Source organism: Mastigoproctus giganteus, chromosome 2 (genome assembly GCF_048544385.1).
Source record: "Mastigoproctus giganteus isolate SK-2022 chromosome 2, ASM4854438v1, whole genome shotgun sequence".
NCBI lineage: Eukaryota > Metazoa > Arthropoda > Arachnida > Uropygi > Thelyphonidae > Mastigoproctus > Mastigoproctus giganteus.
The window spans coordinates 58,656,984-58,684,337 of NC_143576.1; the positions used below are offsets into that span (position 1 = coordinate 58,656,984).

General features: G+C 37.7%; 1 protein-coding gene across 2 annotated transcripts in view; it reads left to right on the forward strand.

Moving 5' to 3' along the window:
- Positions 1–27,354, forward strand: part of LOC150089315 (lachesin-like) — a 758,400-nt gene that overhangs the window by 592,386 nt on the left and 138,660 nt on the right. For both annotated transcript variants that reach the window (XM_090368493.1, XM_090368494.1), the window contains exon 3: positions 3,794–4,001. In XM_090368493.1, the coding sequence (XP_090224619.1) occupies positions 3,794–4,001 (208 nt within the window). The remainder of the gene's footprint in view (positions 1–3,793; positions 4,002–27,354) is intronic.

Below are 27,354 nucleotides of genomic sequence, written 5' to 3' on the forward strand. Positions count from 1 at the left end.
GTGTATGGAAGTTTATTCTTAAGTAAATAAATATCACTTGTGAGAGTGAGGTTTCACGTCATCCATCTGGACTGGATTTACCTCTCTTTTTCATATGCGAAGCGGAATGAAATATATGAAAACTTCTGGAATTTTCGAAGAGAAAAAGCTTTGAAAAATATTACTTCTACCGATATAGTGAACAGTGCTTTCTTGATGGTGAATGCACAAAAAGTAGAACCTATAATGGAAAACTTACTACTGCCCAAACATCCAAACATTAAGTGTAACTACTAAGAAACTACCTTCCACTGATCTCAGCGAAGCTCAAGAGCATAAATCTTCTTAGGATATTTCTAAATAAATACAAAACATTTTCTTCACATCTGCCACTAGTGTCCTTTAAAATTTTCAAATGCCGCTGTCTGGGAGATCTTTTCCATATCAGGAGATATCTATGTCAAAACACTAATCCTCATACGTTTCCATTTTGCTATGAAAATCGAGACATTCAATCTTAAACTAAGATGATAAACTTCTTTAAAATTCTTTCATGGCTGATCTTTGGAAATATCGATTTCTTCCGTTTCTTTCCTGTCCGGATATTGTCCAACTGAATTTGCTTTTTTTTTTTCTGAAAGATGAACGGAATTGCATGAACTGATGCTCAAAATATACTCTTCCATGGTTATTGAAAGAACAACCATCATGGGATAATCTGCAATTCATGCAGAATACGAATTATTGGTGTAGCATTATTACTATGCACTACTAATTATAATTATGGTAATCCCTAAAACTTTCCTTGGATAAAAAATGTAAATGACTTGAATTTGAAGTCAGTTATATTATCACTCTTTAGTACTTTCTCGAACAATTTTTTGGAAACCCACAATATTCTCGCAAATCTATGCTTTTTATGTGTAGAAAATCTTAGTTTTAATCTTTTCTGATTTTTTAACAATGCAAGATAATGTTTAAAATTAAAAGTGAGTAAATAATAAACATGGTTAGCCTGGGGGGCTTAAAGGTAGTTATCAAGCCTGTCAACATTGTCACTATAATAGTAAGCATCATATTAAAAATGGTGCTGGGAGGTCCAGGAATTTCTAAAGCCACGGTGAACGTTAACTGTAGTCCTTTGATGACATCCATGGTCAACCGTATGATATTGCATGAGTAAATCTGTGTAGCCGCAAAAACTGATCTGTTACTTCCACGGTAATAAAATAGCTATAATGAAGTTGCGAACTCCACCTGCGACTAGCTACCTCAACAGGCATACAGAATAGGAATTTGCTGACGAAATCATGGCGATGATCCTTAAATGCTATCTAGCTAAATACCTAGAATTGTGCAATCTATTTATATAGGTTCTTCAGATCCTAAAATGAAAATGAAAACTGACATGCTTTGATATGTTAGAGATAATAAAACTATATTCAATAATCATTGTAATTTGAGCAAAGTCAACTAAAGCTATGAGGCGTCAGTATATTGTGTTTGTAAATTGCATAATTTTGCTATTATACAACAAACAGGCTTCCATGTTTTACAAAAGAGAAAATCCCATGATTCAGTCGAGGACTCGAAAAAAAAAAAAGCATTGCTTAAATGTTTTGGTGTGAAGCTGTGCTAACAGTCTCTCTCTCTCTCTCTCTCTCTCTCTCTCTCTCTCTCTGTGTGTGGTTGTGGTCAAGTCGAGCAGCTTCAGAAAACATGATTTAGGCAGCAGAAAGGCAACTTTCTACCACATCGAAATTATGATTATTTTTAATATCCATAATTTCTATTTGTATTTAGTATAAGAATTTTGATTATTTGATTATAATAAACACCTAAATAAATCGAGCGTCATATGGAAAAACAGTTGATATGATTCAATAAAACAGTCAGTTTGTTCGGGAAAGTTAGGAATTTTTTTTTTGTTACTCGATTGTATATGAATATATATAATACAAACCAAGTATTCGGTGTGACGCTATAATCTTTATCAGAACACGTGCTTTAATGTAAAATTTAGAGTAACTCATCTTTCACCCAATGAAGCATCGATTTGTGATGGAACACTTTCCAGTCCCGTACACAGGAAGTCATGTCCCTTCTTTACTCCAGATGCCAAATCAGCTGTAGAAGAGAGGCATATTGGCCACGCCCTGATGGTGTTCCAGTAAATCTAAAACACATTCAATCAAACTGATTCAGACCTGGTTCTTGGCGCAACATACAGTGTTTATTTTTCTGAAACCATTTTTTAAACAGTTTCTCACTGTGTGGGATGGAGAATTATCATGCTGGAACAGAGGACCCATTTTCATAAACTGCCAGAATGTAGTTACTGCAATACCGTCCAAGATATCAGTGCACAAATCACAACTGATCGTTTTTGACACTACAGTAACGTCCGCGTCCGATCCACAAGAAGTCGTCACAATAACATCGTCTCCTCAAATATATTGAAGGTCTGTCTAACACCTATGAAACGTGACTCGCCTCTCTGCGGGACCTGCTTCCACTTTTCCGCCGTCCAAGGACAATTGGCTTGACACCACTGCAAGTTAATACTATATCATTCGTTTGCATTTTGCAGTTCAGACTTATTTTTAAGATTTACTGTAAAATACAAGATAATTATCAAGGAAATACTATATAAAACGTAGAAATTCCTTTATAAAATAAAGAGATCTTCTAAATACAGATTAGGAAAAATTGGTTTGGCTTATTCCCCGCAGTTAAAACGACGAAACTGCAAATCATCACATCCTTTCCGCCCAGTCTTCAACAGCGCGTTTTGCATTATAGTCAGACGCTTTCTCAGTCCACATAGTCAGGCAAAGGTCTTCACTTTCTTTCTTTTTTTTTTTTTTTTTTCACTTACACTATTAACCCTGCTTCCCAGTGATATCTTAATTGTTTTATCTTCTGTTGTGTTATCATTCTTTCTACACACAGTGAGGCGTCCTTTGACGGCACTTTATCCCTTACCCCCCTGCTTCTAATAATCTGTAGAAATTGCCGATTCCACTATTCTACCTTTTTCTCCAATTGATCTCGTTTTCACTTATTAGAAGCTTACTAATATGCTTTGCTGCAAAAGTGTTCAAATGTACTTATTAATCCAGTAGCATTTTCGGCGAGATTACGCATGATGAAACAGTTTTAGTTACATCTTCAGCTGCTGCTCCATTTTTAATTCGACACCCCATGCGATTGTTAAAATAGTCACACCGCGGCTGTAGGGTTTACATTATTTGGTTTAACTGTTAAGAAATATCAGCTTTTAAAAATAGTTTTGGTATTCAAAATAGCTATTGCACATCTTACACTGAACAGTAAAGAACATGTCATCTTCTGTGGTCAGGAGAAACTAACCCGTCATACACCAATAATTTTCTTTCCCATCACAGATAACTTTCCTCTATGCAGAAAACGACTAAGGTCTGTCACACTTTCAATGGCATTCAATGTTATTTTTGATGATTGTTAATGTCTTTCCACCCGTCACACATTTCCATCATGCACTGTGTTGAAACTCCATAAAAAATAATTTCATTGCAGAAATAATGCAGTGAATGGCAAATAATATAAATAGCGCGATCACTGATTTAACGCTTTGTCGTTTTTGATACGCTGATTATTAAATCATATGAATTGTATTAAATTGTTTGATACCATTATTATTCAAGAATTTCAATTTAAGAAATATGTTTGAAGAAATCATATTTAAAAACAATATAAGAGCTGATTAATCCAAATTTCATGAGAGCCACGAATAAATGAACGTCTGTACTCATATGTTGCCCTTTTCTTTTAGGTGGCATGGCTTCGAGTCGAGAGTAAAACAATTCTTACTATTCACCGCCATGTAATCACGAGGAATTATCGGATTAACTTAAGCCATAGCGACCACCGCAACTGGGTGTTGCACATCAACAACGTACAAGAGTCTGACACTGGTGGTTACATGTGTCAAATCAATACTGTGCCGATGAAAAGTCAAGTAGGATATCTCGATGTAGTAGGTAAGATTATGTATTATTTAACAGCAAACGGTGAACAAACACACCAGCTAGTTCTACTTCAGTAGCTGTAGTTTAAGACAGCGGCTAAATTTAACAGTAGCGAAACAGTTTCAGACAGCGTATGGGAATAACATACATCAACGTTATATTATTTAGCGGCTTATGAGTTAATGTTTTAAATTAATGCTAATGTTTTATGAGTTAATTTGACTATTCGAGAATGCAACTAAGAGAATAATTCTATTTCATTTGCTAGTAATAAGATTACAAACGTCATATATTAATCAAATTATTTAAACTGAGGAAAACTTAACTTTGTTCACAAAAGTTGTAAGGAAATGTCTGAATTATGGTAAATCAGAAATTTTCTTGCAGATTATAGCACAATCAAAGGAATCCCAATATCATATTATAAATCGTGGATTTCGAAATTACATGTAGTTATAACTTTACCTTTGTTAAACACATTCTTGAGATTTTAGGAGTATTATAAAATGGGCTTCGTTAAAAGATTTAATTTTCCTTTATATATGATAACTAGACCAACGTTCTATATATTATCTTAATTTTACAAATTTTTGAATTCGGTTGTCCTGTTCTGAGCCCTTCCTCGTTGGCCCTGTTCAACATGAACCAATTCAAATAAGAATTCTAAAATATCTTCTGCGATCCGTTGAATTAGTTTTAAATTCTTATTAATAAGGTGCTTATTCATCATTTCCACAACATCTTAATTTAATAAATGATTATGCGCTGCTGCCAAAATTAAATTAGGTTCCATTATGTTGATGGATCCATTTTAAGAGTTTCAGTTGATTTACAAAACAACTTCTGAATTTATACTTGAATAAATATTTTGGCTTGACTTGATATTAAAAACTTTTTAACATGCATTCTATATGTCGTTCCTTTTTTATTATGATATTTTATATGTTTTTCTCTTAGTAGAAAAATTAAATATTGAAAAATTTTAATGTCTTTAAATTTCATATTTGTTTGGAAATACACTACTGTGCTTTTATTGTTTTATAACATTGTTAAATGGCTTCTGATCTGCTATTTGCTGTATTAAATAATAAAAGAAACTGCGTTATCTCAAATTCGGTTTTCATGCTGTCTAATGTTCATTTTTGTCAACATTATTATTACAGCGGCATGGTTTTTAAAGGCTGTATGTCAGATAAAATTAACTGTTAAAGAAACGCGCATTTCCTTTGAATAATTTGTCTGCGATTTAGCTGCATCGCAGATGGCCGTGTAGCTTTGGTTATAAGTCAAAAATAAGGTTCTAATTTAAGTTCATATTTTGTGTTGTGCTATGTGTGTGTGTAGGCGTGTGTGTGACACACACACGCCTACGTTTGGATTCAATTAGGCATATGCAAAATGCAATAAAAGAGTACACGTGTAACTATTTTATCCATTCCACTATTGCGGCAAATGTTATGTGATCCTAATATCGTGATTTACAAGAGCAGATAATCATTGCTCAAACGCATCAATTACTTAATTTCGTATTAAAATTAAACTATGAAATTCTGGTTAATATCGAACTTTGTTCCTGGTTGAGACTCTTCGGATGATATATACTTTATCATTTCATGCAAAACTGGAGACCAGCATCATGAACGAACATTCAAGGACAAACAATACCATGATGAGACATATATTCAAGAACGTTTTGAAAACGTATAATAGATTGGCCTACAGCATTATGTTCTACGAGTCTAATCAAACGTAGCCAAGTGTGTCAACTTTTACGCCAATGTTCATGTTTAACTATATTTTGTTTAGTATTTATTTATTTTATGAAGAATTCTTTCAGTTGGTTATTGCGCAATTGTGTGAATTTCTTAATTATGAAGAAATTATTCTTTAATATATTAATTATGTAGTAAACACTTAAATTTATTATTATGTACAACATGAACTTGAATTATCACTGTAATTCATGCATTTATAATCGATATTTAAAAGAATTGTTTTCCTATACTTTCGCATTTTCAAATAACAAGGCGATTATTATTGCTGTCTTTCTACATTCTGCGAAAAAGGTGTGGTTTCGAATTCACTCGAAGCAGTTGGGAGAAGTTAGCTTCTTTCTTCATCCCTGCCAAGTTAGCCGGTCTGTGGTGAGGATTGCACGGACCCACACCCACAAAGAACTCGGGTTTATCATCTAGCTGTTGTTGTTGTTGGTTTGGATTTTATTGGCGCATTAGCAACAAAGGCTATAATGCGCCAAGACCAGGTAATGTATAAAAATTTAACCTCTCAGTGACCTAATTAGTTAGGCCACCATGTCCAGATATATAATAAAAAAATATATCAATAAAAGAAACAACGATAACATATAATTTTAAATACGAGTAAAAACCTTTATTGATTTAAAAAAGCTAAAAACAGCAGACACATTGTCATTGTCGAATAAAATCTGACTGAGTGTATACGGCTCAGTCAGATGAATAAAAGCGATAAAATGGATATTGCTAAAATCTGGACAGTCAACTAAAATGTGTCTGATTGTTAAAATTGTGCCACAGGATTCACACATAGGAGGGTCATCAGCCCTCAGCAAAAACGAATGATTTTTTTTTTTTTTTTTTTGATTTGGTAGTTATTGGCGCATCGGCTTCTGTGGCCATATTGCACCTCCCAAGGTTTTTGCAGTACTTTGATCCAAGCCCGAGGCGAGAATCGAACCCGCGACCTTTGGGTTGTCGGGCAGGTACTTTACCCACCCGGCTAGCCCGGTCGGCAAAAACGAATGAGTCAGATGACTATGTCCTATGCGGGTCCGGGCAAGAACAACTTCCTCCTTACGATTCCTGCGAAGACTAGACTGCCACGGTTCAATTACAGGCTTTATACGATATAGTTTATTCGCAGTCTGTCTACTCCACGAATCCTGCCATGGGGAATGTATCTTTTGGTGTATTATTTGCCTGTAGTCTGTATAGGGGACTGACAGGCACCGATTATTATTGGGAATTGCTGATTTCGCTGCGGTGTCAGCCAAATCATTTCCCCTAATCCCAATGTGGCTGGGAATCCAGCAGAAGCGGATATCATATTCACGTTCACGGAGGAAGTGAATCTTCTGCTGAATGCTAGACAGAACTGGATGAGAATTACATCTCACGGTTATTAAAGCCTGTAACACGCTGAGAGAGTCAGAATATAAAATGAACCGTTGGTATTGGCATTCACTAATGTGATCCAAGGCTAACTCTATAGCGTGCAGCTCTGCAGTAAAAATGCTGCATTCACAGGGAATCTGCTCCGATGTAGTGTTGTCTGTAAAGACAGCAGCAGATCCCACATATGATTCCGACTTCGAGCCGTCCGTGTAAACTGGCGCGAAGTCAGAATGTTCAGCTCGATGTGCTGAATAAAGCTGCAGGTAGACAGACGATGGAGTGTCCGACTTACGCCAATTTCTAAAGGACAAGCACATGCCGGGACATGAGCATGCCAGGGTGGAAGGGGTTGCTTTGGTGTTTGGGCAACCTTGTCTACCTTGATATTAAGTTCTTTGAGTAGCTCTTGGAGACGAATACCAAAAGGTCGGTTGGCAGTCTTACTGGTGTTGTACAAATTTTACCATCGTGGCTCAAAAGCGGATGGCCACGTAGGATGGTCTGGCAGGGATTTTAGTTTTAAAGCGTAGTTTAGAGACAACTGCTTACGTCGAAGCGATAACGGCGGTTCGTTTCCTTCGACGTATAAGCTCTGGACTGGAGATGTTCGATATGCTCCAATAGCGGTACGGAGAGCCAGATGATGGACAGGATCCAGCCAACGAAGTACACTGTCTCTGGCCGAATTGTATACCAGGGACCCGTAATCTAGTCTGGATCGTACAAGTGCACGGTAGATGCGTAGTAGGGTGCATCGATCCGCACCCCAAGATGTAGAGGAAAGAGAGCGCAGAATATTCAGCCCTCTTGTGCACTTTGTGCGGAGTTGACGGATGTGATCCAGAAAGGTCAACTTTTTATCAAATACGAGTCCCAAAAATTTTGGGTTCGCCGCTACTGGAATAACATTTTGTCCGAGCCTTAGTTCAGGTTCAGGATGAAGATTACGCTTCCGACAAAAGTGTACGCAAACGGTCTTCTCCGGCGAGAACCTGAAGCCATTAGCAAGTGCCCAGGAATTAAGGCGATCAATGGCTTTTTGCAGTTGTCTTTCAATAACCCTCATGTTGCACGACTGACAAAAAATGCTAAAGTCATCAACATAGAGGGCACTGTTTACGGTTGGAGGAAGTTGTTCTGTGATGGAATTTACTTTGATGGCGAAAAGCGTGACACTTAAAACTGAACCATGTGGTACTCCCTCCTCTTGGCTAAAGGAACGAGAGAGTGAGGATCCCACACGAACTTGGAAAGATCGATTGGCTAAAAAGTTTTTAATAAAAATGGGGAGTTGCCCCCTAAGACCAAGGCTATGCAGATATTTTAAGATGCCAAATCTCCAAGTTGTCATACGCTTTCTCCATGTCAAAGAACACTGACACCAAGTGTTCGCGTTTTAGAAAAGCATCCCGGATGGATGTTTCCAATTTATCATCTAGCAAAAGAAGCAAACCAACCAAAGCTTTCACACAAGTTACAGGCAGAGTATTCTGCCCAGACACGATAGGAGGGAGTATATGATGAGAGCCTTGTCGATCAATTCGGCCCTGGAAAGATTGTGCAAGGCTCAAGGGGTAGAATTTTTTTCAGCCTGGACTGTACTTGTTAACAGGAGAGATTGCTTCTACAGGGATGGGATACACTTAAATAGAAAGGGTGCAAGAATATTTGCTGATGCTATCGAGGCAGTGTTAGGTGGGTCGGAAAAATGCTTGGGGGGAGACAAAGACCAATAGATTGACAGTAGCCACTGGCAGAGGTGAAAGAGATTCTTGCACTGCTTCTATTAGAATGAGCAGAAGCCTGAAAAACAAGATGCATGGTATTTCAGAGACTGCTGGGAGCCATTGCGGTACAAGTAAACACATGGGTTGTGTTAGGGTAGCTAAGAATAGAAACAGGTGCAGGTATACTTGCGTGTACACCAATGCTAGGAGTTTAGTAAATAAATTTGATGAATTTCAGGTATTGCTCAAAACATCGAAGGTAGATATTGTTGGGATATCAGAGACGTGGTGTCACACAGATATAAGGGATGCGGAACTGCAATTTGGGGAGTACAACGTCTACAGAAAGGATAGACAGGATAGGAAGGGGGGAGGTGTTATGCTATTAGTTAAGAAACACATAAAAACCAAGGAAGTGAAGCCAGTCGACATCGCTGGACAGTGCAGTGTGGAGTCAGTTTGGTGTGACATAAACATTGGGAGATCAAAATTGAGAGTAGGAGTGTGCTATAGGCCTAATGACTCTGATGAGTATAATAAGGAACTGTACAGGGAAATAGAGTGGGCCAGTAAATCAGAGTGTCTTATAATGGGAGATTTTAATTTCCCAGATATTGACTGGATTTTGGGGGCTGGTTACTCACACACTAGCAGGGCTTTTGTGGATTTATTGGATGATTGTTTTCTACATCAGCATGTTCGGGAGGCAACTAGAGGGAGTAATACTCTTGATTTGATTATCAGCAGTGATTCTTCATGCATTAAGAATCTGCAGATAAATGAACCACTAGGTGGCAGTGATCACAGTGTGCTGAAGTGGGATTTACTCAAAGAGGTAACTACCATTAGGGGTAAAGGGAAGGGTTATTGCTTCCGTAAAGGCGACTACGATGGACTGAGACAGTATTTAAATTCTATACAGTGGGACCAACTGATGATGTTACCATCAGCAAATTCAAAATGGGAAGCATTCAAAGAACTTATCTTGGAAGCTACTAGGCTTTACATACCAACTAAGAAATATTGTTCAAGGTTTAGGCCAAAATGGATGTCAGATGAACTAATGAGGCATATGGCAGAGAAGAAAAATGCATGGGATACATACAAATTAACACATAACACAGAAGCCTATGATAGATACAAGTTGATAAGCAACCAAGTTACAAAGGAGGTTAGGCAGGCGAAGGCAGATTACGAGAAATCCTTGGCAAGGGATGCAAAGAAAAACAGCAAACAGTTCTTTACTTATGTAAACTCTAGAAGGAAGGGGATGAATCAGATTGGTCCACTTGATATTGATGGGTCAAGTGTTAATGATCCTGCTCAGGTAGCTAACAAACTAAATGAATATTTTGCATCGACATTCACACATGAGGAGTTATTCAGCGAGGGGAATACCAGAGGTGTATTCAACTCTAGCAGTAAGCTACAGAATCTTGAAATAACTGGGAGTAAAGTGGAGGAGAAACTGTTGAAGATAAACACAAGAAAGGCACCCGGGGTGGATGGGATCTATCCAGTTATATTAAAGGAGGCAGCAAAGGAAGTAAGCAAACCCTTAGCCATAATTATGAGAGCTTCCTTGGACTCAGGGGAGGTACCCATAGACTGGAAATGTGCAAATGTGACCCCAATTCACAAAGGAGGATCAAAGGCTGACACAAGTAATTATAGACCTGTGAGCTTAACTTCTGTTCCAGGAAAATTAATGGAGGCACTGGTTAAAGAAGCACTGCAGGATCATTTAGACAAGACTTCAGTTATAGCTCAGACACAGCATGGTTTTGTTAAGGGGAAGTCTTGCCTGACCAACTTGATTGGATACTATGATGCAGTCACAAAAGAACTGGATGCAGGGAATAACTTTGATATTATATACTTGGATCTTAGAAAGGCTTTTGATACTGTTGCACATGGAAGACTGCTACACAAATTGGAGCAGTGTGACATTGGAGGCAAATTGCTGCTATGGATAAAGGGGTGGTTGAGGGGGAGAAGACAGAGAGTGGTAATCAATGGACACTGCTCATCGTGGACTGATGTTATTAGTGGAGTCCCTCAGGGCTCAGTGTTGAGTCCATTATTGCTTTCTGTATTTATAAATGATATTGATGATGGTATATCGGGCTTAATGTCCAAGTTTGCAGACGATACAAAGGTTGGCAGGGTTGTAAAGGACACTACTGACACTATGCTGCTGCAACAGGATTTGGAAAGGTTGAGCAGATGGGCTGAGACGTGGCAAATGAAGTTTAACATTGACAAATGTAAAGTACTACACATGGGAAACAGCAACCCCAGAGCAACGTATCAACTCTGTGGTACAACACTGACAGTGGTAGAGAATGAAAGGGACTTGGGGGTGGTTGTGCAGGCAGATATGAAGTTCTCTGAGCAGTGCAGACGGGCTGCAAGAGTAGCTCATGGAGTATTGTCAATGATATACAGGAATTTTTCCAGCAGGGATAAGGAGGTGATTATTCCATTGTATAAGGCGATGGTCAGGCCACACCTAGAGTACTGTATACAGGTCTGGAGGCCTCATTTCAAGAAGGATGTAGAGCTGCTGGAACGAGTACAGAGAAGGGCAACAAGATTAGTGAATGGAACAAAGGGGTGCTCTTACGAAGAAAGGCTTAAGTTTTGCAAATTACAGTGTCTGGAGACTAGGCACCAGCGAGGTGATCTGATAGATGTGTATAAAGCCTTGAATGGTTTAAGCATGCTCAATGCTGATGGGATTCTTCCTGTAGCTCAGAAAAATCACCTGAGAGGGCATAAATTCAAATTGAGGAAAGACAGATGTAGGATAGACGTGCGGAAATTTGCCTTTAGCCAGCGGGTGGTTGGTTGGTGGAACAGACTTCCATCCCTTGTGGTGGAGGTTGATAGCCTAAATAAGTTTAAGGCTCAGCTGGACAGGTATTTTGAACGAACAGAGGGGTGAAGTGGAAGTGTTTTTTTTTTTTTGGCTGATGCTGCATACGCTTTCTTTCTTGCATCAAATGCCTCTACTAATGCTAATGCTAATACTGACGCCTAATAGTCAGTTGCTTTTAGAAAAAAATAAAATAAAATTTTGCAGTTTCATGACATAATTTACCTGTCAAAGTAGATTTCATTGACTTGCATCAGTTATTTTGTAAACTACTTCTCTTATCATCTATGCCTTGCTTTGGTCCATCAGCATTCGTTGAGTACTGGAGCAAACCACCACTAGGTATGAATACTGCAACCTTTGTAACACCAATATGAATGTTGAGAAAGGAAGCGGAACGCAGTTCTGCTTTTCCATTAGCTTCGATAATGTCATGTATATGCGTTAACTGGTTTCCATTTTTATTATCCTGATGAGCGTTCCATTTCTTAAATATTTTCTTTTCGAGCCCTCATTATCATACAGGTTCATTGATCCTATGTGATAGTCATGTCGTGTTATTATATTTATGATTTTCTAGACACTCGCTAAATTAATTACTTAAAATATAAGCAAGGGTTACCACGTATGTGAACGGAAGACTTCGGTAAAATTTGATATGAGAATGACTATTGATTTACGTGTTTATTGCTGTTTTCCTTTTCTGTGTATAGTCCTCCAATATTTTAAATATTTAAAGCATAATCAAGGTAACCCTTTAACACTAAATAGAAATTTTCAGAAAATGTAGAATGATTTAATTAGATTATGCAGCAACATTGCTAAACCAAATATTCTCTTAAATAATATATCTTTAATGAAAAAAAATATTATCTTACGCAGAAATCTTGATAACTCTGCGTATGCATTAAGTTAATAAAACTTTGAGAGAATTGAGGAGAGCACTGTCATTAGCATAGTAAAAGCGGATATTCCTTTTTTTAAGAGTTTCAAAAGTGGAAAGAGGATACCTCCCCCTTTCTATCATAATAATGGGATCTCAAAGCCATTCTCATATCCTTAGCAGACGCCCACACAGGTTTGAACTGGCATCCAATGTCAACAAATTTCGAATAAGAAATCATATTAAAGGCTGATTTTTTTTTTATATCTGTTGGTACAAATGAATTTTTAGCAAGGACTCTGTCAACAAAAAGTCGGATTACTGGCATCTCAACGGAACGTTTAGCTATGGAGCATCATTAGTACATGGTGAAAATAGAACTAAAGGCCTTAATTAAAAGTTTAATCGATTTTTAAAAGCATTTTAATCATTATTGAAATGGACAAATGGAAACGCAGAGCTGATTCAAGCTTAGTGTGGCGAGAAATTCTGGGATCTTGCCACTAACCTAATTAAACTTCAGTTTTTATCGAATGTATTTAAAACGATTAAACTAAAAGGAAACTTAAATAAAATTCACTGGCTGAATGAACTAAAGTTGGGATGTAATGTTTGAAATATGCGCCGTACAAGTGAGGTCGTAAGTAATCGGCTGGTAGAGCACCTAAAGGGAATCATTGGATCCGGTTTCACGGTATTCAGAACATGTTTTAATATTTCATTACAAGCGAGATAAAAATCGAAATGAAACTTTCGTCTCCTTTTCACAGTGCTTCAAGACACCAACATGAAATTTCGTAACTCTTGAGTACTTTTCTGAAGTTATTAATATAAATAGCACTTGGTATTTCCATAAAGAAAGATTCAGAAAAAAATTATATGTGAGATTTTTAGGACCTTCAAGTGCAGAAAATTAATAATAACTTCAGCTATATTTCATGGTAATCTACATATCGTAGGGAAGCCATTTAGTGTGTCACAGTTTCCTCTCTTGAATGATTAGAGAGAATTATGTTGTGACGCGAAAGAATTTTTGCAGAGGTCAGGGAGCGAGAGATCAAATATGAGTTATTTCAATCAGAATATCAATGCATTTTCCTTGGGAATTGAATTTTTAATTTTAAAATTTCATTGATAATATATTCAAGGACTGCTATTAATATCAATTAAACTCAGAAGTAATGAGAGATAGTCCTGAAATGAAATTATGAGAGACAGTCAATATTTATGAAATAGTCTATCTAGACTCTATACAGGGTGTCTCAAAAATACACGGCATAACTTCATTAATGAGTTCCTCATATGTAGACAATAAAAATATTTTATATCAACATAGTTCCCGAAATGCTTGGTTCCCGAATTACTAACCGGAATGTCTTATCTCCCGCAGGTGATTTCTTTCATCACAAGGTACTGACAGAATCTGGTGGTTTTCCATTCCGACCATGTACTCAAAACAGGAGCAAGCGGATATGCACTTTATGTACAATTTGGCAAATGGCAATGCCTGGAGGCTCGTCGTTTGTACCACGAAAGATTTCCAGAACGAAGATGTCCAGACAGAAAAATGTTCGAAGGTATCCATCGCCGCCTTTGTGAACATGGGACCTTTGCACCTCGTGCTGCCGACAGAAGACGACCAAGAACTACGACTCCTGAAGTAGAGGAGGAGATTTTGGATGTTGTGCATGCCACTCCTAGAATCAGCACCCGCAGAATAGCAATGCAACTGTTCAATGTTCAATGCAACTGTTCAATGCAACTGTTCAATGTTCGACTATTTGGAGAGTGTTGGGAGAACACCAACTGTATCCTTACCATCTGCAACGGGTACAGGCCTTATCACCAGCAGATTACCCTGCGCGAGTAATGTTCTGCCAGTGGTTCTTGCAGCAGTGTGGTACAACTCCTCACTTTCCTGTTCACACGAGACGTTCACAGGAGACGGAATCCAAAACTTTCACAATCAGCAAGTATGGGCTGAGGAAAGCCCGCATGCAATTCTTCCATCACATCACCAACAGCTGTTCAGCCTCAACATCTGGGTGGGTGTTTTTGGTGATATGTTATTTGGGCCCCATGTACTTCCAAACAAACTCACAGGGCAGGCTTGCAGAAACTTCTTCAAGACAACATGTCTGATTTCTTGGACGACGCGCCACTGATCATTCGTCAACAAGCACACTTCATGCACAATAGCGCTCCCACACATTTCAGCCACCTAGCCCGCAATTACCTGAATCGAAGGTTTCCTGGTCGGTGGATAGGTAGAGGTGGACCAACTGCCTGGCCTCCACGCTCACTGATTTAAACCCACTAAATTTCTTCTTGTGGGGCCATTTAAAGTCATTGGTGTATTCGACTCCGGTAGCTGATGTGGAAACTCTCCGTAATCGAATTGTGGCAGGATGTGAAAAAATTCGATGTGAGGCCTGTATTCAGGCAGAAGGTGGACATTTTGAACAATTACTATAAGTTGATGTGAACAGTTAAGTGTCATAGGCTTCAAAACTCGGAAACCAAGCATTTCCGGAACTATGTTGATATAAATTATTTTTATTGTCTACATATGAGGAACACATTCCTGAAGTTATGTCGTGTATTTTTGAGACACCCTGTATATCAGAGACTATCTCACAGTTTATGATAGATAGTCCTGAAAATAAACTGTCTTTTTTTGGAGGTTACCTGTAGATGTTTTCAAAATAATCTCCTTCCAATTCACTGCAGTTTCTAAAGGAGTCTTCTAATCGGTGTTTGTGGCTTCAAACACTAATTCGAAACCTTCTTTATACTCAGCATCCAATTGACATGACGCGTAAGGAGATGGAAAATGGAGACGAAAAGAACGAAAATGAAAGGATATCAAAATAAATGTAACAGAGGAAGTTCTTTTCAGTGGTGAATGATTCCTTTATTACTACAAAATTTGCGAGCGAAAGGCATTGTACTATTACGATGGGTAATCCATCCGGCATTTTTTTTTTTTTTTTTTTCGTTTTATGTTTATCTGTAGCTTTTTCATTTCAGTCCTAAAGACAATTAGCAGATTTCTAAAATGTCGTAAAAAAGATGCATTTTGTTCCCTTTTACCAAGTTATGGAATCCATGGTTGAAAGCAACAAAATATTTCAATATTTCTAATAACTGTTTTGCTAAGAAAGAGATAGAGAGATTAACTGCAGATAGGTTAGAGAAATCCTTCTTATCAGAAAAGGAATAAAATACTTAGAAAAGTTTATTCTAATGTTATTGATGAAAAAACAGTGTCCGTATTTATTCCAACAGGTCTGGTTCTCGGAGACAACGAAGTGAATAAGTGAAGGGATATGGGGCCGTAACTCTGTACCTCACAATAAACTATTTATTTATTTATTTTTATTATTATTTTTTCACGAAAAGAAACAGTAACTTTCAAGACGATAATGCGTCGTGTCATTGGGCACGCATTGTGCACGCCTGGGTCGAAGAACACAGTCAATATATCGCCCATCTTGATTGACCTCCAGATTCTCCTGACTCCAACCCAATTGAACACCCGTGGATGTTTTAGAACGAGAAGCGAAACGTATTAATACGCAACCGTCATCTATTCCAACACTGTGAAAAGCTTTGCAGGCAGCATGGCTGCGGATGTTCACACATCTACTGAAGTCAATGCCTAGGCAAATGGCGACTATTATCCGTGCGAATGGTGGCCGAACATTGTATTAGGCAAGTGGTCATAATTCAGCGATCACTGAGTGTGCATTAGTGTGTCTATACATATATATATACACATTTTACACATCGAGTAAGACAAAAAACCGGCAAGAATTTTACCATATATGATGGAAGAGGGAATTCCGATAAAAAAGACAAAAGTAAAAAAGCAGCAGCAGCAAGCTAACTTGAACATTTCTCTTTGAACATAATCGCCAAAAACGTTCATACATTTGTCTCCCTGCTTTATCAAATTCTATAAGCACTGCGGTTGCTGTCGTAACAAGTGACATTAACAGCATTTTAAAATTCCGCATCGTCAATAAAATATCATGACTGTCGCCGGCAATTAAATGTAGGTCATTGGCAACTCGAATCCAAACTTCAATTAAATCAAAAAAATAATCTTGCTTCATTTCCACCACACCAAAGAAGTTTAAGTGTGTGCCAACAGCAGGGAAGCTAATGGTAATTTTTTTGGGAATGCCATGACAAATTTCTTGTAGTAGGGCTTTTAGGAGCATCAGCAACTAAGGCAACTGGGTCAAATGTGCTCAATGTATGCTGTCTGTAAATTGCGTGTGCCATGTGGTTGATATGCAAAGCAACATATGGTGCTTATAACCGAAGGGACTGTTAACGATTTGTAGTGGGAACCTCGTGATCATCCCACCCTTCCAATATATCCTGATCTTCCCCCTAGTGATTTCCATTTGCATAGGCCACTTAAAGGAAAAGGTAGTGAAAAGAATTTTTCTTGCAATGCAGATGTTGAATATGTTGTACGTCCTGATTACGATAGCAACCAACGTCATTTTATGTATGGGTGTCAGAATTTAATAAAGCGAAGAACAAGTGTATAAATGTTTTTGATGATCATGTTGAAAAAAAAGAAAATTGATAATTGATAATTTATTTATCCTTATTTTGTGTTACAATTGTTGGGAGATAACAACAAGAAGGGAGGGAGAACACATAAGCCAGAGGCTTTTTAGGAGGTGTTCCCTTTGAAAAAGATAACAATAAAACCACACCTGAAATTACACAGGTGTTATTTAACAGATACATCATAAATCGGACATGTTTCTACATTCCATTACAGAGATTTCGTAAACCAACCACACATGTTGCGTGGTTAACAACAGTACTTATAATTACATTACGAGTACTTTTACAATAACAAGTATGAAAGGAAAAAAAATATGACAGCTGTTCCTTCAATTTGTTTACATAATTTCCAAACTGGTATGCATTGAGGAAAGTTCAAGAGTTGAGCGGAAGGTGATTTGGATCAGACATCCCTGGTGATGTGTTCAGTTAGGAGCTTCTTGAACCTGTTTAGTGAAATGGTATTTTTGATATTTTGAGGAAGCTTATTCCAGGTTTTTGCGCCTCTGTATTTTATATTTTTCTGACCTATGGCTTTTCTAAAAAGCGGAACCTCGAGGTTCACTTCATTTCTTAAATTATATGTTATTCTTTCTTCTTCTACTGTTATAAAAAAGGATCTGAAGAGAGGAGAAAAGTTTGGTGTTTTCAAAGCATTGTAGACAAAGAACGCCTCAGCTTTGACCGCCTCAAAAAAAGGTTACATTTAAGTCAGTTTCCTGCTTACCTCTTTTTTGTTTCTTTACTCTGTTACTTACTGATGACACGTCTAGATCAAACTGAATCTTAAAGTTAATTAGCAATAATAAATTTGGAAGCCTAGAAACATAATACACAATACAGACACTTCGTTTTGGGATGAGCTATGGTTGCTTCTATTACAGTTCAGAGAAGTGTCTGTCCCAGCTTTGCAGTTCTTTTCCAAGAAATTTTTCATTATATCGGAGAATGTATCTGACAGTGTTCCAGTAAGTTGTTATCACCTTACCTGCATCGCACTTATGGTGAGAGTCACTATATACTCTAGAATGGAACTGTTTGAGGATACCCGGGAGCGGTTTTGACAGTCAGATGTGGTGATACTGATGTGATCATCGATCAGCTCAGTTAACAGACGTTAGACGAAATAAGGGATTGGCTGCAGACTCAGAAGGTTGTTGTCACTAGGACACGATGAATGCGTCATTCAGCTACCTACGTGTCTTCGTTGGGGATGGATCTACTGTACTTGGCATTCGTAGTCAGTTATGTTGCGAGGAGAGAAATCGGCCGCAGAGCATGATTACGTTGTTCCGTGCCAATCCCAATTTACCCATATTATAAACAGGCATTTCATCGAGCCAATGTCGAAAATGAAACAGAGAATATTTCTTCTATAAAAATAACCTGGGTTGGATGGGATCTATTCAATTACATGAAGGGAGGCAGAAAAGGAGGGAAGGAAATCCTTAGCCATAATTATGAATATATATCTTTGAATGCAGGGGGATCCCTTTGACTGGAGATGTGATAATGTATCCCCAATTCATAAAGGAGGATCAAAGGGTGACAGGAGTAATCACATATACCTGCTAGCGTAACTTCTGTTCAAGGGAAAATGACGGAGTCACTGGTTAAAGAAGTGATGCAGGGCCATCTAGACAGGAGTGCAGATGTATACTTCAGTCACAGCATGAGTTAATTAAGGGGACATTTGTCTGACAAATTTGATTGACTACTAATAATGCAGTAACAACGGCAACGGATGTAAAATAATAATTTTGACACCATATACTTGGATTTCAAGAAAGCTTTCAATACTGTTGATCATGAAGACTGCTGTACAACTTGGGGCAACGTGGCATCACGGGCAAGTTGCTGCTATGGATAAACGGATGGTTAAGTGGGAGAAGCCAGAGCGTAGTTATCAATGGACACTGCTCTTCATGGACTAATGTTATTAGTGGAGTTCCCCAAGGTACGGTGCCCATTGTTGTTTTCTGAATTTATTAATGATACTGATGATGGTATATCAGGCTCAATGTCCAAGTTTGCAGAAGGTAAAGGATGTAGAGTTGACAGTAATGAAGGTATGCTGCTGCTGCAACAAGATCTAGAAAAATTAGGTATATTGGATGAGAAATGGCGGCTGAAGTTTAACATTGAAAAATGCAAGGTACTGCATATGAGTAACAGTAAACTTAGAGTAATGTACCAACTGTACCTGGTGGTACTAGACTCCAGGTAGTGACATTAAATGAACTGTGTGTGGGTGGTGTAATTGTGCAGAGGAATATGAAGCTCTCTGAGCAGTGGAAACATGCGGCCAGGACGACTCATGGGGTTTTGCAAATGATATATAGGAGTTTTGACAGCAGGAATAAGGACGTAATTCTCCCAATATACAATGGCAATAGTCAAGCTACATCTTGAGTACAGCGTACAGGTTTAGAGACCTAATTTTAGGAAGGATGTAGAGCTGCTGGAAAGAGTAACGGTACTGGTGAAGGGAAAAAGGGATGCTCTTACCAAGAAACGATTCAGTTCTGCAAATTGCAGCGACTGGAGACTAGTCACCTGCGAGGTAACTAGTCTCCAGATGTGATTCTTCCTCTTGCTCAAACTACGCATATGAATGGACATACATTCAAATTGAGGAAGCATGGTTGCAAAATAGATGTGCAGAAATCTGCTTTCAACCAACGAGTGGCTGATTATTGGTACAAGTTGCCATCCGTTGTTGTGGAAGTGGATAGCTCTAATAAATTCAAGGAAGGACTAGACACTGTATTGGAGGTGATGGATAGGTGAAAAGGGATTGGGGGGGTAGTAATAATGTATAAGCTTGCTTTATTGCATCATCTGAAAGTACTAAATACTAATACTGTACCAACGTGAGGAATTTTTATGGGCCTTTTTCACAATGTGGCTGGGACAGCGTACAGAAGGCTAAAAACCATACGGTCTGCTCAACTACAAAAAAGTAATAAACAATTTCTTCAATTAAAAACTTAAGCTCACTCTCAACATGTGCATAAACCGTGACCTTTATTCTAGCCTTTACTCACAACAAAATATTATGAGTCTATCTGGGACATTCTCGGCATTTTTTATCAGCTTCTTTTTTAACTATACATTTCACATTTACTCCACTGTATAAGAGTATTCTCAATATACAGACGCACTCTCTACGCATCAAAACGAAACCTTTCTTGAAATCTTAAGATCAAAATAAATAACGCTAAATTTGTACCGCGTATCTTTACTGCAGGTATTTACAGTGAATTGACTCTCTGATTGTTGTTTTTTGTGGTTTTATGGCGCCAAAGCCGCTTCGGCTATATTGCGCCTGGCATCTCCGATTCTTTCACTTTCTTCTAAACCAGCTGATGTTGTGTGCAGCAACCAGCCACTGTTCATAAACGATTCAACTTCAAGTTTCCAAGGTTAACTTTCCCTCTACTTCATTAATTGTCTCTGCCTCAGTTTTTTAAGTGTATTTTTTTTTATTTTTTTTTACTGGTGGCTCTTTCTAGCAAGCTCAGGAACAGCCCAAGGTTTGCCCCGCCAGAGAACTCTTTTCTACTTTACGCGTATGCCTCACCAAGGCGGTTGAAGGAAACGGTGGGTCCCACTAGGGACCTGATGGACAATTGTCGTAGGAACAACAGACCAATGTAACCCCATACTACATTACGCAAACTAATGCCGCCGAAATCTCAGGAAATTAAGCGGCAGGACCTGCCAGAGTAGTATTTTAGTCTACTGGTGTTTCCTGGTCTGCCTCCACTGGGCTCCAGCGGCTAAATGACCAGATGAACAACGGTACACGACATTACACAGGTACAATACCCACACACTTTTAAACCTCTGGCATTCCCAGGAAACTGGTACACCCACAAAGAAAGCAACGCGGAGATGGGGGAAATCCCTGGTGCCGCATGACAACAATATACCTTACACCTTATGCAAACTAACAGAATACATTCCTGATTCTCCGGATAGACCATTCCTTATTGATGATTTAGGTAATGTTGCCAGGAAACTTAATATTACAAAGTGTTCTGGCTTGGACTTGGTGGAGAATGTTTTTATATTCAGGTTTATTAAATTAAGAATGCACGTTCTTATGTTATTATACAATAATTTGGTGATCAATACGGTTAAGGTAGATAATAGAGAAACTTGTGATAATCACTGATGAGTTGATTGTTTGTGATACTTTAGATGATGATAGAGATGAGCAAAAGCGAATTATGTTATGAAATTCTTGTTATGTTGGAGATAATGATATACAATTGTTTACGAAGGGTGAGTTACTGATGATATGTTCAAAATTAAACGTAAATAAAACTGCAGGTATGCATTTGATAGAGAATAACTATATAATTAAGGAGATTGAATGTTACCCTGAGATTTTAGTGGTGATATACAATAAGTGTTTATTGGAATACTGTTTTCCAGGGTTCTGGAAAATAGCCGTTTTAAAACTTTTACATAAATCAGGTAAATCAGCCAGTGACCCAAGAGGCTATAAGCCTATATCACTCTTGCCAAATTTAGGTAAGATTTTTGTGAGGCCGTTGCTGTTAAGGTTAGAGTACTTGTTTGTTAAATTTAAACTGGAATTTCCATGTCAATTTGGATTTAGAAAAAGCCTCTCAACTGAAGATGCTATAAGTTCTTTGGGTGATTATAGTATGCAATCAGAAATTAAATACTTACTAGTATTAATTGTAGACTTTGAAGATAATTTTGACAGGGTGTGGTACAAAAGCATTTTATGTTCACTGAGTGGAATAAACTGTCCTCATTTATTGTACAAAACTTTAAGAAGTTATTTAAGTGAAAGGAGAATTTAAGGTTGCTCGTAATGTTTAAAATATGGTAGGGCTATTAATCGGAGCTGTCCGCAAGGTTCAGTTCTCGGGGTCCGGTATTCTGGAATATGGTGCTAAAGCAGTGGTTGGAGATAGATTCCATATTGTAAATCAGTTGTGTATGCTGATGATTTGGTTATTTGTTGAGGGTAAATCTAGAGTTATATTAGAACAAAGGATGGGAGAGGTAGTACAAGGTTTAATTAAGTGGGTATCTTTAAACAAACTTAAGATTTCGGATACCAAGACAGTCATGGTGTTGCTCAAAAGAAAATTGGATTATGGAAAGCCGCCTAAATTAAAATTCATGAAAACAAATTCCTTTAAAATCCCAAGTGAAATACTTAGGTACTTTGCGTGATGATAAGTTAACATTTTTTTTCCGTACCTTGATTATATTATTAGTAAGATTAAGAAATTTGCATCGGCAGTTATGAGAGTTACAAAAACTGAATGGGACCTTGGGGAAAAGGTATTAGGTTTATATTATAAGGCAGTAATTCTGCTATAGTAGTATGTACAGCATCTGCATGGTTTAGACGTATTAACAACGTTAAGTTTAAACAAAAATTATCTTTACGGAGAGTAATTACGTTGACTTCAATTATAACATGCAAGACCGTGTCAACAAATGCTTTACAGGTTATAGGAGGGGTACTGCCTTTGGATTTAATAGTTTTTTTATAGAGCATTTTGTTATTTCTTGAGGAAGAAGATAAAAGTTAGTTTTTGGGGATAAATGTGTATTCTGATGAAAATGTTAGAAAATAAAAATAAATTATTACTACAAAGTTATTGGAAATGTGGCAACGTCGATGAGAAACAAGTCTTACTGGGGAAGTTACTAGAACTTTTATACCCAACGTGAAATTTGATTATAAATTATAATGTTAAAGGTAAGAAGTGGTTTTATCCACTTATGGAGCCATCACTTTTAATGACTAGACATGGGTCACTAAATCAAAAATTGTTTTTTTTTGGGTTAGGAGACATCATGTCATGTTTGATTTTCCCATTTATGATGACTACAGGAGGAATTTAATGCTTGCTATACCACACCTTGTCAGAGGGAATGAGAGTAAATGTTTAGATAATAAGGAAGTTTTTGAAGCCTTTCAAAATTTTGTTAGTTTGGTGTTTAGGAAAAGGAGGGCCCTGTCTATAGTACGTGCCACGGACGGGCACCAGCAAACAGCTGCCCAAACGTTGGCTGCTTCCTGGTGACAAAGTGAACACACACCCACACACATATATTCAGGCTTCTAAACAGAATTTATTATAAGCAAAATTACAGGGTGGATTTGGACGACAGTCGAGGCCATCGAAGAGCAGATACACCGATAGGCCATTCCTTCCTAATAAATTAGTTAATATACTAGGAAACTTAAATGTTACTTCTTAACATTTAAGTTTCCTAGTATTTCCTAGTATTTACGAAGTAACATTTAAGGATCCTGGCTTGGACTTGGTGGAGAATACTTTTATATCGAGGTTTATTAAATTAAGAATACACCTTCTCATGTTATTATACAATAAATGTTTATTGGAGGGTATTTTCCAGTGTTGTTTGGAATTGTTTAAATTGATTCGTAAACCTAACAAACCATTAACACAACCTAGATCGTACCGTCCGATCGCCTTATTGGCAAATCTCGGGAAACTATTGGAAAGACTAATGGCTCTTCGATTTTTAGAACTATTAGAGTCTCAGAATTAAATGGCTTCTAACCAATTTGGATTTCGTGTTGGCAAGTCTTGTTAGGACGCTTTGGTGGAACAAGTTTCTCATATTAAAAAGTCATCGTTTAAATATTAGTTGGCAATTTTTGTTGAGTTCGAGGGTGCTTTTGACTTCTTATGGTGGAAAAGCGCCCGGGAACGTCTTCCGGCTGCTCAATCCCCGCAGCAAATGTACAATCTTTTTAGGAGCTATTTCTCTGATAGATTCTGTTGTGGTCAAAACAAGGCATATGCAGGTTTCTTGGGAGATATCGAGAGGTTGTCCTCAGGAATCAATATTAGGCCCATTTATATGGAATATAGTTCTGCAGGATTGGATTTCGAGAGATTTTGAGTTTACTAAAATAACAGCATGTGCAGATGCCGTTACCATACTGATTAACGGAAACTTTCGTCGGGCTTTGAAAAATACCGCAAATTATGTTCTTTCTGATCTTTTAGCATGGCCTGTGGGTAAAAATTAGTAGTGATTAGTCCTAATAAAACGAAAATGATGGTCTTTGGTTCTAAACTAGACATTAATTGTCCACCTCAAATAAAAATTAGTAGCAAACAACTTCCAATAGTTGCAGAATTAAAGTGTTTAGGGATTGCTTTGGATAATAAGCTAAATTTTCATTCTCATTTATTTAATATTGCCACAAAAATTAAAGGCTTTACTAGTGCAATGGTTAGAATAGCACGTACTGATTGGGGGTTGTTTCGTAAAACTATGTCGATATATTATACGGCGACATTTCTCTCTATGGTCACCTCATAAGGAGTATGGTTTTATTGAGTGGGTACTGTCAGGTTTAGTTTAAAACTGATTTCAATTCAGCGAACTATGCTTCTGGTCATTCTGAGGATATGCAGGACCGTTTCTACATCAGGTTTACAGGTTCTTGCTGGAACATTGCCTTTGACCTGATGGTGATTTTTACAGGTTTATGTTACTGCATTCGTAAACAGCGATCGGCTGAAATTTTTGGGAAAAGTATCAACACTGACGCTGATATTAATAAGGAAAAAAAAAAATAGATATTTTAATGAACTGATTAATATTTGGCAAAGTAGATGGGACACGACTGCCAAAGGTCTGGTTACCAGAGCATTTTTTCCTGTCGTTACTTATGTCTTCTTATTCATGAACCATCTTTGGTTCTCAAATAAGAAGAACCACAGATGGTTCTCCATGGGAATGTATTTGTCCTACTCACTTACCGGAAATGGTTCTTTAAATTCGAAACTTTTCCAATTTCGATTGTCTGGCACAACTCTGTCCATGTGGTTGTTTAGAACTTTGCAAATATATTCTTTACGATTGTACAGTATACAGTGATTTTAGAGAAAGATTAATTGTCAATGTGGGGAGTATGACTTTAGGACAGGAATCGAAGTTTGTTCGAGATGAATGCATTACAACACTTTGAATGCATTACAAGTTTTTGCAAACCATGTTTTTACGCAGAGCTTCGAACAGGCAGTTTACAGGTAACATGGTAACAGGCGGTCTCTGACTAACTCGAATATGTTGGTGGGTTTATTATTTAGTTTTATTGATAGCTATGTTTTGGGTCTTCGTATTTTTTTACTCGTTAAATGAATGTGATGTTATTTAAAAGTGAAATTTTTGTAGCTGATTAGAAGTTTAATATAATATTATACAATGCTTTATATAATGTTTAATTGGTGCTACTCTAGCGTGCGGGCTACCGACTCTACCAAGTGTGAGAATACACTACCGTACGCTATAGTGGATGCTAAAACTATGATAATGAATAAATATGAATGTGAAAGCGTGAAGTTTACAGAATGAAAGCATTACGTGGCAGAAGATTTAGTTCGAACAGTCAACGGCATACTATCTGGTTGAGCGGTGAATTCATTTTATATCTTCTGTTTCTCGTCTGAAGATACTATTGGGTAATATGAAGATTCGTTTAATCAAGAATACCTGGACGATATTTACAGTTGCACCAGTCTGTTCATGATATTAAAATTCTAATGGGAGAAGAGAGCGAGGCAATGACGTCACTACATATGCAATTAATTATTAACAACTGCCTCAATAACGTTCACCAACCTCGTGCGCGTGATTCACTGTCTAACATATGATGTTCCATTGTAACGTTTTTTTTTTTTTTTGTATATTAATGAATATTGTATATTTTTTAATAACATAGTTTAGTATTTTTTAAATATTTGTATAGTTTGTAAATATTTGAGTTAAATATTTTAGTCCTGTTCTTTCGGATGCAACAATAGTCTTCATGCATTATGAAACCCAAAGCAAAAGGCTTTTTCCTAAGCGACCTATGTAAACGCAGGTAAATAATTACATAGTGATATCGGCTGAAGTCCAGACATCGGCAGGTACTTCGATGAAAGCGAGGAAGACGGCGATAATTGACAGGTGAAAGCAAATCACTTTTCTGATTGTTTTGTGTAATCGAGGAGAGGGCTTGGCGTAGGTAGGGTGTTTATCCCTCTATTCCGCTGTTTTAAAATGGGAAAACGAGTTTTCGATTTAAAAACAGTGGCAAATGTGGGGAAAAACATCCTAGGCGGACAGCGGGCGGTGAAAGCAGTGGCATCTGCCAACCACTGCTTTCCCACTGTTTTGCTTGCCGCCATGTTTGAGGGTGTACAATGTTCTGGATATCTATTCGACCTTAAGAATGCCGCGCACTACAAATGCACAGGTAAATAATGACATAGGTTATTTCCTGATTAGATTAGATTTAGATTTAAACCAATGCATTTCGACAGGTGTCTTTTAGATAGAAAAGATTTGACTTACTCTGTTACCTCTACATTTTACGTACAAAAGCGTGTGCGGGGATGGGCAAGCAAAGCCCCTAATTATTATTTTTTCGTTTTTTTTTAGGAAGCTGTAAAGTATTCAGTTGAGAGTTAGGCAGATTTGAACTAACATTCTGGGTGCCGCCTTTATTTTTAATAAAAACGTGTACAAAATACGCAAATTAGCACACATACACTACCAATGACATTTGCAGAGTTTGTATTGTTACAGAATGTGTTACAGAGTATGCCTCGCGGTTTATAAGAGAAACCCACTAGTTGGTCACCATTCCTGGACCATGTAAACGGGTCAGGGACCTACTGTCAATTGACCAAATGGAATATACATAATTCAAATGCCTGCCCTCAGTCAATTGAAGGCGATGTAGTTCTGCTTTTTATGTCTGAGGAAGCTTAACGTCAAGTCACAAATTCACACACGAATGCTACTTCAACAAAAAAGTTATGTCCTACAACATAAATAAGATGAGACCCGCCGTCACAAGTCAAGTAAATCAGTTCGGCATAATTAGAGTCGTAATAAACGAAGCACGTCGTCCTCTAAAGTGAAGACCACCAGACCAACAATCTGCACTGTGCCTCCATAAACACGAGCAGTTCAAGCACTCACTCCCATCCTCGTTGGCCTGGAGAAATCCAGATGCTGAGCTAACACTGTGATTGCCGTAATGCAACCAAGAAGATCCCAGCTTGTATTTCCCAGCTGTTGCCACTATCTGCCACCTGCAGGT